At 42.7% G+C, this 13,945-nt stretch overlaps 1 protein-coding gene across 1 annotated transcript in view; it reads left to right on the top strand.

Moving 5' to 3' along the window:
• Nucleotides 1-6,135: 6,135 nt before the first annotated feature.
• The window catches only part of fam20ca (FAM20C golgi associated secretory pathway kinase a), a gene marked incomplete at its 3' end in the record, with an annotated part of 50,596 nt that continues 42,786 nt past the window's right edge, over nucleotides 6,136-13,945 (top strand). The window contains exons 1-3 of the mRNA XM_084488336.1: nucleotides 6,136-6,904; nucleotides 7,937-8,130; nucleotides 11,576-11,654. Coding sequence (XP_084344462.1) covers nucleotides 6,327-6,904; nucleotides 7,937-8,130; nucleotides 11,576-11,654 — 851 coding nt within the window. The 5' untranslated portion in view covers nucleotides 6,136-6,326. The remainder of the gene's footprint in view (nucleotides 6,905-7,936; nucleotides 8,131-11,575; nucleotides 11,655-13,945) is intronic.

The following is a 13,945-nucleotide window of genomic DNA, read 5'->3' on the forward strand; positions in this document are numbered from 1 at the left end:
GTGCGTCTCGGATGATATTATGAATCATAAAGACAGCGTCTGATGTCTTTGGTACTTCCACAACAAGTAAAGACTTGTAGTGGGGTTATCTCGGCCATGGTTGAGAAGAATTGGGGTAAGAAATTTTGACTTTGACTCTCTGAAGTCCAGATTGAACCACGACATGAAGGAGAAAGGGATTGTACTCCCGGAGCTGAGCTGCCGGACTGCCGCCGAGCTCCCCCCGCTGGAGCTATCGGACTGCCCCCGAAGCTCCCCCGCCGGACTCCCGGAGCGGAGCTGCCGGACTGCCACCGGAGCTCTGGCGGCAGTCCAACAGCTCGGGTGGGGGAGCTTCGGCGGCAGCTTCGGCGGGGGGAGCTCGGCAGCAGTCCGGCAGCTCCACAGGACTCCCTGCCAGGCAGTCACATCATGGCAAACTGACAAATTAGACATCTATTTTTGTATGGAATCTCCCTGCTTCTGAAGTGAAAACATCTCCGCCCAGCGCTCGTCCGCTGGTCCACAAAATCGTAACTATGCTCTGATTGGCGGGGGATGGGGAAGTAGGTGGTAATATTCAAATGTGTTTGAATATTCCCTGCTTCCTACGTAGGAGTTAGCCTGGCTCCGCCCGCCCACCTACTTCCGCCCAAATTTCATTTTCCCTTCAGTAGTCAGTCTGGGGCTGGGGCTTGTTAGTGGGATTTTACCCGAACAAATTTCTGTGTGACCAATCAGCGAACAGAGGAAGTGGCTGAGAACGATGACGTCGAAGTAGCGACGTATTGTCAATGACAAGACCCAGCTTCGACAGTTGACTGCAAACATTATCTCTGTCCTTACTATCGAATATTAATGTAGAATTTGTAATTGTTCCTTGAACTCTAAAATTAGATGAACAAAACCTGCAGCTATCGTTGACAGACATCTTCACGCTTCATCTTGTTTTGTTTGTGTACACAGCCTGCGCATGCGCGCAACGTAGTTTCCGGCCGGTCCCGGTGCATGACAAACGTCACGACCAAACGCTATTGCGATTGGTTATGGCAGATCCAGAGTGGCACTGGGCAGATCCAATAGTTTTAAACTTCAACAGACACCCGCCTCCAAGTGAGTGAACATTTGCCAATTACAGCAGTTTCAGACCTTCTGTACAAATGAAATGAAGTACGATGGTTTGGTAGCACCAGGCTACGTAGGAGTAGGCGCCGAAACTAACTTGCTCGTTTGGTAACTGTAGACGGGGTAGGCCTACTTAAAAAGTACTTAGAAATGCATATCTTACTCAAAAAAGCATGGACAGACTTATTTCAAAGTTTGTGTGCGTGTGGCAGCACCAGAGACCCAAAACAACACCCCAAATCCGAGGAAAAATGTTGTTTTCATAATATGTCCCCTTTAAGAAAATGTCAAAAATAAGATTTGTAATTTGCAAGAAATATTGTTTACTTGAAGTGAAAGCATGATTTTTTGCACCACATTGTCCCTACGATGTCTATTCTCAGCTTTAGGGGCCAAGTTTTCCGATTGCAGATTCAAAAAGTTTTCTTAATGACTGACAAGTATCTGTGTAGTGGCAGTTTGAATTTAAATATATATATATATATATATCATTTTTTCGTTTGGCTGCGCCTGCTCCAGCCAGTGAACCAGTCTCCCCTCAGGTCAAACATCCAGACACTCTGCCAGACACACGCTCCTCTGTGGGTTCCAGCAGGCCGGGCTTGGTCAGAACCAACGCTGTGAATTGATTTTGATAACCACAGTTCTGGCTTCTGAGATTTTCTGATCCCATCTCTCTCTCAAACCCTTTTACATCTACTCTTCTTCACATGGATACACTTCATACTGCTTCATGTTTATTAATTCCTATCTTTTTTTGTTATCTGCCTTCCGTACAGGTTTAGTTATTTTCTCTCAGTAAAAAAATTAAGATTAGATTAGATTAGATTCAACTTTATTGTCATTTCACAGAACAAGGCTATATACAACAAACTATAGTTATTATCCAACAGAATGCAAAGTGAAGCCTCAGTTATGGTTGGACGTTGACGCAACACAAGGGGGTTTACGGACTCATTACGTCCTTGCAGACCATCCTTGCATCCATAGCAAGGGCCTGACCTGCGCCTCTGGAAAATTGTAACCTTGCATCGAGGCGACGGAGCAGCAAGGGCAGTGATTGGTCCGCTCACTACATCATTTCCGGCAATCCGCTTTGTATGTAAAAAATCAAAGGCAAAAACTGATGCTTCACTTTATAATGCCTACAAGATTTTTATATTCAATGTTTGAACGAGAACTGATTTGAAGGTTGTCGATGCATAAACTAGCAGTCTTATGTTTACGGCTAGAATGTGCTAAAGCTCTGAACAAGCATAGCAGCTCCAAGCCACGAGCACATTTTTCAATCATTTTATTTACTGAAATTGCTTCACTTCATGTGAAGTTATGAGAGTCTGTTCTGGACAAAACTTCTTCATTGTAACGACCACCGGCTGACAGGACTTTCTTTTCATTAAAAGTCAAATGAAATTGAAAACACAATGTAATGAATTGTATGCAAATGCAACAATCATCCAAGGTGTAAACACATTGGATATGAAATACCTTACATTGTTGCCTACTTGAAATTGATTGTGATTTGACACAATAGAATAATTGCACACTCAGGGTGACACTCATCTGACTCTTTACCGCTGCGCTACAATTTCCATACAATTTGCCTTCAATTGTAGAAGCTATTTTCCCCTGATGCAGGCTACATTGTCAAAGGCCAGAAAAACATTTGTTTTGCTTCCAGAATAGAACAGAATCAAACAACTAAACCTTTCAGATTCAGGCAGCCAGTGAGGAAAATGAGCCTAATCAGACCTCATTGCTCTAAGAACTTCTGGCTCTCTCCTCATTTGTATTGCAGGCAGATAAGAGGTGTAAAACGAATTGTCACATCTTGGTTGAATCTGAGCTTCGAGAAACTGTTTCTACGACAAACTAAAAAAACAAGTAATTTGTTAAGACAACTTTGTCTTTTAAAACTTTAACGTATGGTTGATTTTGTGTCTCCATGCCAAACTGTGTTATTTAGAGTGCAATGAATTCGGACAGCTCCTTGTGACGTGTCTACAAGGAGAGCAGTCTGTTTTTCTTGTTAGCAATGAGACTGTTTTATTTAGATGCACAAATCTGGCAGTGTGAACATCAAGTCAGAACCTCTGGGAGAAGGGACCCGCAGCCAATGGGAGCTGTATCCTGGCCCACTTGGAAACACAGACACACACATACTCACATGCATGCATACACACACACACACACACACATACTCACACGCACAAACATGCATGCATGCATGCATGTTATCTTATACACACACACACACACATGCATACATCCACACCCAGACACACACACACACATGCATACATACACATAGATGCGCACACACACACACACACACACACACACACACACACGTATACACATACTAGGGCTGAACAATTAATCAAATTCAAACCGACATTGCGATGTAATAGAAAGTGATTTGCAAATTGCAAAGGCTGCGATAAAAAAAAAATACGATGTATAAATACTGTTACTGACTGGAGTTCAGAAAGATTTTAATTATTTTTCTTTTACAATTCAATAGTTAAATAAAGATGTTATAATATCAATTCATGCATCAATTCATCTCAACACAGGCCTGGCCTAAAGGAAAGAGCATTTTATACGTTGACTACTTCCAATGCTGTGTTGGTCTAGTATAGAATGACTTATTTATTGTTTAGTGAATAATACAGAACACAAGGAACTTCACGTACTAAATCGCAATATTGGTCGAAATAATCGCAATTCGATTATTTCCCCTATACACATGCAAACACAGAGAGACACACACACATGCATACATTCAAACGGATGTATACACACACACACACACACACACACACACACACACACACACACTAAAAAGATCCATACATAAATGGAGGCGACACACTTATTAAATGAACACCACATACATTTGCCTAATACCCACCTGCCAAAGACGATGATGGTGCACTTCTACACAGCCATCATTGAGTCAATCCTCACCTCCTCCATCACCATCTGGTACGCTGCCGCCACTGTCAAGGACAGGAGTGGTCTGCAGCGTATCATTCGTACTGCCGAGGTCATCGGCTGCAACCTCCCATCCCTCCAGAACCTGTACGACTCCAGGTCCCTGAGGCGTGCTGGGAAGATTGTGGCTGACCCACCCTCCTGCCACAAGAACAGCTTCTTTCCATCCGCAGTTGGACTGTTAAACAAATCTCGGGCTCCCCACTGACACTGACTCTCATTCACCCCCTCCAACACACTTAAGTCCCTACAACTGCACTCATTTTTGTCTGATATTGTACTTCATTATACTACCTCATTCTGTTATTACCTCATTCTGTCTTCTCTTTTTTGCACTATTTTTGCACTATGTTTGTTTGTTATTTGCACTGTCTTCTCTTTTTGCACTATGTTTGCACTATGTTTGTTTGTTGTTTGTTTTTGCACCACCACACCAAAAAGAATTCCTTGCATGTGTAAACATACTTGGCAATAAATAAGATTCTTATTCTGATTCTGATATCGTTGCATTATCCTCACAGACCAAACACACTAAAAGCACATGGAATTCATGTCATGAAATTAGTGAAGACATTTCATCTATATGTGCATGGTGCCCCCCGTTCGCCACACTGCTTGTTGTCCCTTTATGACAAATGGACTAAAGATATTTGATGCATGAGGGGAATATTTGTATATTTAGCTGAACCATTTAAAAGGCCTGTTCTTGGCCTTGAGAGCAATCAAAATCATTATTTGCCTAATCATGAATGATGGGATGTTTCATGGAGGAAGTTTTATTATTATTTTCAGATTAGACAGTTGTAATTGATTGGGGTTGGCTTGGCCTTGTTTGCTGTGAGTATGAAAGTATGACATGCTTCATCACCAAACCAAGGAAATGGCCTGTTCCAACAAGGCCCATAAATATAGTTATATAGTGTTGTTTTTACTGCAACACATCAGCCAATGATTAAATGGCAATTTAATCATTGGCTGTTAGGCAATGATTATTTGGCAATTCAAATGTAAACAACAGCTCATATAGGCCTAAATGTAATTTATCAAAAAACATTTTACTTTTACATACATTGGTGGTGCCAAAGAAGGTGCCAGGTGATTTAGACTTTTCCTGTCAGGAAGTTGTCGTTTGATTAAATGACGAGTAAATTGTAAGTGCCTACATTGAATCAAGGTTTAGGTCGATTTAGCACTTCCATTTTGGCAATATTCCGGGCAGTACACCTACTATCGCACCTGCGTTGCCCACCAGCAGGCATCGTCACAGCGCCCTCTGCCTGCGCACCGTATAGTTGCAGGCGTGTTAGGGGTGAATCATTTCAAAGCTGCTCTCTCGCTGGTGCTCGCCTTTTTCTCATATCACTTCTGCGACTTGTCTGCTCTGTGTAGACTACACGCAGCCAATCTCTGTCGAATGACGCTGGAACGAGGCTGGGCTCACGAGGGGTTTGATCAAAAATATTTAACACGCCCACCCCTGGAAATAACACTTCGGGGGAAAGTGAAGTCTTGGGGAAAGCAAGGCGATCGCGGGACGACTGATACCGAGAATCCGTTGCACCTGTCAATCAGACTCTTGTGATTTTTGCTCTTCGTGGACCTCGGCCGAATGAAGGTGGTGGACAGGGACGACATCCAGGAATACTGCGTGTTTCTTTGTTATTAAACTACGAAGTCGAAGACTTGTTTAACAAAACAAATCTTTGAAAGACTCTGGTTAGCATACTGGGTTAAAAATTGGTGCACTTTTTGTATCGAGATTCTAATCTTGCCCATGATTCGTCACAACGTGTCACAAGTTATGGCAGTGTCTTTTTTTAAAACAGATGATCAAGGATAACCTTTTTAAAGATATTATTCGCCGCATGCTCCATGGCTATTGGGTTTATATTCAATAGCGCATTTAATGAAGAGCGTTCCATCTCGCCTGCGAAGGGACCACTGATCGCAATGTGTCTTGTCTACCTTGTCGCAAGAGATGAGGATTCCGTGCGAATATAACTGTTTCTTTGTGTTTTGTGCGCGCGGAGTGGCCGACATACCATGGATTACGTGTGGAAGGATAACAGACAATAATAAATCGAGCAACGTCGTTGCCTTTTGCCTCGCGAATCAGTATTAAGAAATCGATGTCGTTGCTGTAAAGCGTGTCTCTGTGTTCTTGTGTGTTAACAGGCGCTAGGGAACAATACGTATGCATTGTTGTGTGTAAAAAGCACAAAACAATGATCAAAATGATATTGTTTCGTAAATTCCGGGTGTTTATACTGATGGTGTTTCTGGTGGCGTGCACGATGCACATCATGATAGACCTGCTGCCCAAGCTGGAGAAACGTGCGGTGGGAGCTGAGAGCGCTGACGGCGGCTGCCAGTGTGCACACAGCGGCAACCCCAGCGAGGACACGCAGAACTGGGCGAAGCAGCGCGCTCGGTCGATGGCCGAGGCGGGCTGGCCTAACAAGCACACGCTGAGGATCCTGCAAGACTTCAGCAGCGAGCCCAACTCCAACCTCTCCTCGCGCTCTCTCGAGAAAGCGACGGCGGCCGCGGAGGGAGCGGATCATGCTCTTCAGCGGAAGAAACCTTTGAACATACGAGACGACACCGCGGGAGACCGCAAGTCTCTCATTGGCAGCGGGAGCCGGACGGTGGTCCCTGTGGCCGGTGTGTCGTCTCGTCTCCTTGCGCTGTTCGATCACCCTTTGTATCGGATTGACCTTCCACCACTCACGGATGATGACAGCCTGTTCAACGTCAACACGGACATACGGTTCTACCCCCGAGCCGCGGCGAACCAAGGGTGGTAAGCCACACCACCACACATAATATAAGCACCTAAAGTTAAATGTGATAGATGCACAAGCGCCATTGTGCTGTATTTATCTAGACTACAGATACCACCCGGACACTATGTGTTTGTATCACTCCCCGTGCACTACACAATCAAAAAATCGATTGATGATGCATAAATCGAATTGGCTTAGATCTAATGCAATGTCTACCACTATTTCAGTGAATAAATTCAGCCATTATTTATGCATTATTTTAGGCTACTATATATACTATATCGTAATATTACCAATAATCATTATTGATGTTATTCTTATAATAATAATAATTATTATTAATATTAATAATAATAATGATATAATAATAATATTAATTGTTATATAATAGGCGCTGGTAGTATTATTATTATTCTCAGTAGATAGTGAAAGAGGTAGTATTTGTGGGTTAATGATGACAATGATGATTATTATATTTTTATACGTTTTTTTTAGAAACAAGCTCCCTCTCCTTCCTAATAGCCATTCACAGGCATGGCGTTCAGTTTAGTCCAACGCTATCTATCCCACTGGAATCAGTCCACTCCCTTAATATCTGTCATTCATCTTTATCTCATCCCTTTCTGTCTTTATCAGCTGCTACTGTGATATAAGATTCCTTTAGGCCTCTCTGTCAATTCAGGTCAATGTCTCTTGTCAATGTTCTCGACTGTTCATGTGTAATGAGGTACATCCATATTTTATTGAATGTAGTATCCTTATCCGTTTGTTCCTTTGTTCTTCTGCTTCCTGAGGAAGTTTATTGTGTAGTCGTGTTGTCTTTTAATGCACGTTCTAATTTGGTTTCCATATATTTCCCTAATGTTATAGTCACAATATTTCCTGGCTGTTCAACAATGAACTTGTTGCATGAAATGACTATTTCATATAACATTCCTATCAAGTGAATATATGGTTCAGACAGAATCAGTCCACCGACACGACGAGACACACTCACTAACCGACCCTAGAACTGACCACGACCACCTTTACCCCCGCTCCCCTGCCAGGCACAACGATGGCAACGAGGAGGGTGTGGCGGAGGAGGATGAGTACCGGCCGACAGGGGAGGGGACTGCCGAGTCCTACCCCAACTGGCTGCGCTTCCACATCGGGATCAACCGCTACCAACTGTTCCCCAGGCACAGCCTTGCTCTGGATGCCCTGCTCAGGGACCTGGCCAGTCTCAAGATCACCAGCGTGGGTGAGTCAAGTCAGCCAGTCAGTCACATAAGCCTGTCTAGTCAGTCAGTCAGACTGTATGATGAAGGTGTTTTTAATGAGAACAGATGTTGTGGATTGTGTGTGTGTGTGTGTGTGTGTGTGTGTGTGTGTGTGTGTGTGTGTGTGTGTGTGTGTGTGTGTGTGTGTGTGTGTGTGTGTGTGTGTGTGTGTGTGTGTGTGTGTGTGTGCGCGCGTGTTTGTGTGTTTCTTCAATGAGATGAAATTAATTGGCCTGCAAATGATACCTTAGCTGTGTGTTGGTGGATGGTCAACCAATCGGAAATGAATCAACCTTGTCAGGCTTGTTTGCCTTGTTAGACTGGAAGTCTTGCTTTGTTTCCGCATTCTTGTTGGAGTAGCACACCTTTTCTTTTATGTTCACAACCCTGTGTAGTAACATTTGTTTTGGTCACCAGAAGGTATTTCTTTGTATTGGGACTGGACGGTATGAATATGCATCCAAAGGAATATTAAATGAATGCGCCTTGTTCTCATATCTACCATGTTCTTAAATCAAGTAATAAGTTATTAAAAGAGTACTGACTTTGTCTCCACACAAATTAAACATCTTTAACATATGTATCATGTTCCATTGCAAGGGAAATCAGGACCTTGATAACAAATTGAGGTTATCACCATGGAATGTGTACTTCATACGTATTCTAGTGTGTGTATGTAGAGGTGCCTGTGTGTTTTCGTTCAAAATGTACATCCAGTATTTCTCATTAGCTTTGCATTTACTTCCGTTCCAAGTGTAAGTTAATTTGTAACCAGTTATGTGAGTTTTTTTGCATTGGAGTGTGTGTGTGGGTATGAGTGTGCATGTTGTGTGTGTGTGTGTGTGTGTGTGTGTGTGTGTGTGTGTGTGTGTGTCTGCTGGTGTGAGTCCCTCGTATATGTTCCACCACATCACCACATCCGCCCGCTTATTGCTGCCTCATCGCTAATTCGTCTGCGTGTTCCCGATCTGAAGGAGGGTTAGCCCAGCCCGTCCCATCCATTAGCTTACCATTACCTTTCCAAGCTAGTACCCTCTCCATCACCACTCTCTGGCAGCCTGGGCGACCACTCCTCACGCCCTTATCTCCGCCGGTCTCCAGGTGTGGTGGATAGGCTGCTCAGGACCTGTCTACCTGTGCCGCCCATCAATCAGCCATCCGTCCGTGTGCAGGGAGGGCCTTTTAAGTGCTGTCAATCTGCACAGGCAAATTGAAACCCAGGGTGAATCCGTAAGTGGGAATAGATGTTGTACAAAATGCAGTACAAATCGTAATTAGTTTTGCCGCCATCATCAATCAACCATTTATTTCTTATTCGCTATCTATCTATCCATGTCTATCTGTATGTCTGTCTGTTTGTCTGTCTATCTGTCTATCAATGTATAGTGTTGTGGAAATGTAAGTGTCCATTGCACGTTAATTATTGAACTTGACCACTCCGGAAAACTCTGATATGTTATCTTTTAATGCAAGTATAAAAAGATGTATTCAGCAGAACAGAACAAGAGCCTTCTCTAAACAATGCTTCATCATTCTCCCTGAGCAATTCTATCTATCTATCTATCCATCCATCCATCAATCCATACCCCACCCATACCTATTTGTCTGTCTATCTTGCTTTTTACGTTTTATGTCTGTTTTCTTCCTCTGTGTCTGTCTGTCTGCATGCCTTTTTGTGTTGCTCTAGATCTGTCTGTCAGTCTGTTTATTTTTCTCTGGTGTCTGTCTGTCTGTTCAGTTTTTATGCTAAGTGTTTTCTGAGACTCATAAATCATGAATCATAAGTCATACGTACGGTAGAGCAGTACAGGGGAAGGGAGGGGTATAGGAGGAGGGTAAGTAGGGAGGAGTGTCCATCCTTAAGGAGAGGGTGGGGTGGTGACATTGAAGATGAAGATGAAAACGCCTGGAGCTTTTTACACCCAGTGAATATTTAAAATTAAATTAATTTATTAATTTATCAAGGTATGTTAGTCTTTTGCCATCCATACGTGAAGTCGTACACAGGCAAACAGACAGACAGATCAAAGAGGGATAGACAGACAGGCAAACAGAAAGACAATTTGATTGAATTGTGGAGTGCTGATTCGAAATGATGATGCCAGCCAACTGAGAGGATTTGATGGGCTCGTACTCATCTGTTATTCCTAAACCATTGGTGCCTGTTATTGGAGAGATAGATAAATACATATATGGATTGATGGACAGAAAGTAGCAGGATATTGTTACATTCAGGAGCAATAACCCCCCCCCCCCACACACACACACACACACACACACACGCCTGTACACACAAAGGCTTTCACTACCATAAGTGCACCTCCCTCATAACAGACTGTGTGTGTATCAAATGGAATCTTGATCAGTGTAACTATGTACATAGAAGCTTTGAGACAAGTAAAAACAGACAGACAAGCTTGCTTGCCTGATCAGCCAGCCTAGCCTCCTGTCAGTCAGTCAGTCGATAAGTAAGTCAGTCAGTCAAACAGTAAATCAGTCAGTTAGTTTGACCTAGCCAGTCAGTAAGTGAGTAAGTGTGCTACAGGGGGGGGCTTATGTTGATATTGGGGTTAGGCAGCTGAGCAGTGCTGTGTAATCTGTCCAAGTTAATGCTCTGTAATAAAGGGGAAAATCCCCTGAAAGCCTGTCCATGATGACAGGAACACTAGGCATTGAGACAGGGACCGCCGGCTCTATTGTCTGAGTGGGAGGCAAGCTGGAACGCTAGGCTTGTCGTCACGGAGATGAGTGATGGAATCACATGAGCCCTGTAGATATGATGAACCAGGCGGTGGAATCAGAGGCCCTCCTGGGGGACGGGAGTTCAATACTGAGTACAGAGTGAGGGGGGGGGGGGGGGGGGGCATTGGTCATCTTGTGCGATGTGACATGGATGTGGTTCCTGTAAGTTCTTGGTCAGTTTGATCTACATTGAGACCCAAACAGACTATGATGATTATACAAGCTCTGAGCAGATGCAACATTTTCATATCTCCAGTGAAATTAATCATGATGAATGATTTGGTACAACTGGAAGAATAACTCACAATCATATTGTCATTATTGTTATTATTTAATCCTAACAAAAGGGTTTTATATTTATGATGTTTTTATGCTGCCACACACTGCAAAGCATTTTAATTGATTGACTCTCCCTGTTTCAGACCCTCTCGTGGTACAGGTATGCCAGGAGGCGCTTTGTCTGACCCATTTCCCTCTGATTACACCAAATGGTGGTCAAATTGGTCCGCATTTTAGATCGTGCTACCATCTGTTTTTGTAAAACAATGGTCATACTGCCAAAGAAATGATTTGGGCTGCCATGCAAGTGTGTGTGTTTGTGTTTAGCTATTGGCTTTGTGTGTTCTTACCTAAATTTACGTTTGTCATTTTCCTGTGTTTTTTTGTCGTATGATTTTTCGTCAGCCATGAAGTCGGGAGGCACTCAGCTGAAGTTGATCATGACCTTTCAGAACTACGGACAAGCCCTATTCAAGCCCATGAAGTAAGTGGAACCACAATCTGATATTTTGACCATTCATCGTTTTGACACCTAGCTCTACGCCTCCGTACAACTCTCACGATTACTCTTACATATCTTGATTTGTCTTTTTAAATTTTCTATAATTAATTTAAACTGAAAACCTTCCATGTTTGTTTTAGTAATTTAACAGACGTTTTTGGTTTGGGCGTCTTGCTCAAGGATCCTTGAGCTGTAGATATATATTAGTGGACGGGCGCTCATCTCATTTACCTGGAAGTCGGTGCTGTTTCCATCCCCCAAGCCCCCCCTTTGGTCTTGATCAGTTAGTGACAGTGTGTGTATGTGGGAGGGGTGTTGTCTGGCTGCCTTTTAATTAACATGAAGCGGCCGATCTTTTAATTAAAAATGAAGTCTAGCAGGGCCCAGAGAACTGGGTCTACTGGGAGCTACAATGAAAAGAACCAAAGAAAAAAACAAGATTGACATTCAGACACACACAAAAACTGTTCCACCTGGATGGTGCTTTTCTGTCAGCTGATTGTTTCACCATCATGGACACACAGATAAACAGTAGCCATGCCATGTGTGTGTGTGTGTGTGTGTGTGTGTGCTTTGATTGCTGGGAAGTGTTTAGTGCAGCAGAGACCTTGTCTCAGTAGGACTGGAGAAAGAAAAGGTGTGTGTGCATATTTGTTTCAGAGAGGGTGTGTGGATTAGTGGATTTGTGTGTGTGTGTGTGTGTGTGAATAAGGTGTGTGTGTGTGTGTGTGTGTGTGTGTGTGTGTTTTGCACATGTGCATACATGTCTATGCATTTTTGTGTATATCCCAATGTGCCATGTGTGTATAGGTGGGCAATTACGTGCACATAAATGCATGCTTGTGCTAGTTGATGTACTTATGATTCTGAATAACCTATGAAGGCAGATTGTTGCCGTTGTCCTGGCCTGCAGTGGCATTCAACATGAAACCACTTAACGTATTACCGTATCCATCTAAACGCACATTATCATAACCTTCCTTTAAAGAGTCATTATGAGCCTGGGGGTAGAGAATGCTTGATGTTGGAGCGCTTTTACTTTGAAAATGATTGATGAGGCATCATAGTTTGTCATCAATCACTTTCGATTCAATTACACTTTCATTACACAACCAAGGCTCAATCTTTTGGGCTTGCAGTTTTAAGCGGCTCCATCCAAAGGTTGGACTTACTTTTTAGTAGAGCGATGGTTTGTTATGTTTGTTTGATGGTAAATCACTGACTTAACTTCTTGAAGATAAAGCAGGATAATTACTCATTATGTCCCATGAAAAACACACACTGATGCTTCTGTGTGTTTGTGTGTGTGTGTCTGTGTGGGTGTCCATGTCTGCAAGGATTACTTGCAGTGATTTTTTATATTTCAGTATGAGGCTATAATTCTCTGCAGTTTTTTGTTCTTATTTGACGCTGCACTATGATGTAAATATGCAACTATTAAATCAAATATATGCACATACTAAAATACAGTTTGTAGTTTGATGTCATCTGCACATAATAATCCATAGATTCACTCTGCAGTCCACAGTCTAATAATAAAGGGAGAACTTTGGATATGTAGATCCATTAGGATGATATGCTTCTATATATTACCTTTACTTCAGTAGTAGATTCAATTTAAATTGCACTGAAGCAAATATAAAACTCTAACATGGTAATGTCATAAAAACTCCCCTGCAACATATAATTTCACTGCGTTTCAAGCAGAAAGAATGTTATCCCTTGAAGCCATCCGAAATCTGCTATGACTTTAATTATGCGCCAGCTTCCAAATTACATGTTAGCCATTGCCACAGTACCGCATTTAGCCTGTCAAAATCCGCTATAACTTATTATTTGGTCCGTATTATTTGGTCTGTCGCGATCTCCTCTCATTAGTGCTTACAGACTCTGTGCATACTCAGATTAAAGTCCTTAATTTGGCGATGACAACCACCATCATCTGAATGTTTTCAGTGAGAGGACAGTGTATGAAAAAAATACATGCTTTATATGTCAGAGTGCAACACACAGGCCTGCTGTTCCAATCATGGAACAAATGTTGCCACCATTCTGGTTGTTGTAGTTCTGTTCTGTCCAGATTTTTGGGTGATTCCACTGATTCTATTGAATTACTACTTTATAAGCTAACAGCTTGCCAGAACCATCACTCTCTTTTTCCTGGTGCTATGGACAAGTGTCTGACAAGATGTTGTTGTCTGACTCACTTTCTTTTGTATTCAGGACTCCAAACTCACCTCAGACTGCTGGTTAGTGTTGGCTCATATTTAGTG

The sequence above is a fragment of the Micromesistius poutassou genome (genome assembly GCF_964030765.1).
Source record: "Micromesistius poutassou genome assembly, chromosome: 1".
In the NCBI taxonomy this organism is placed as follows: Eukaryota; Metazoa; Chordata; class Actinopteri; order Gadiformes; family Gadidae; genus Micromesistius; species Micromesistius poutassou.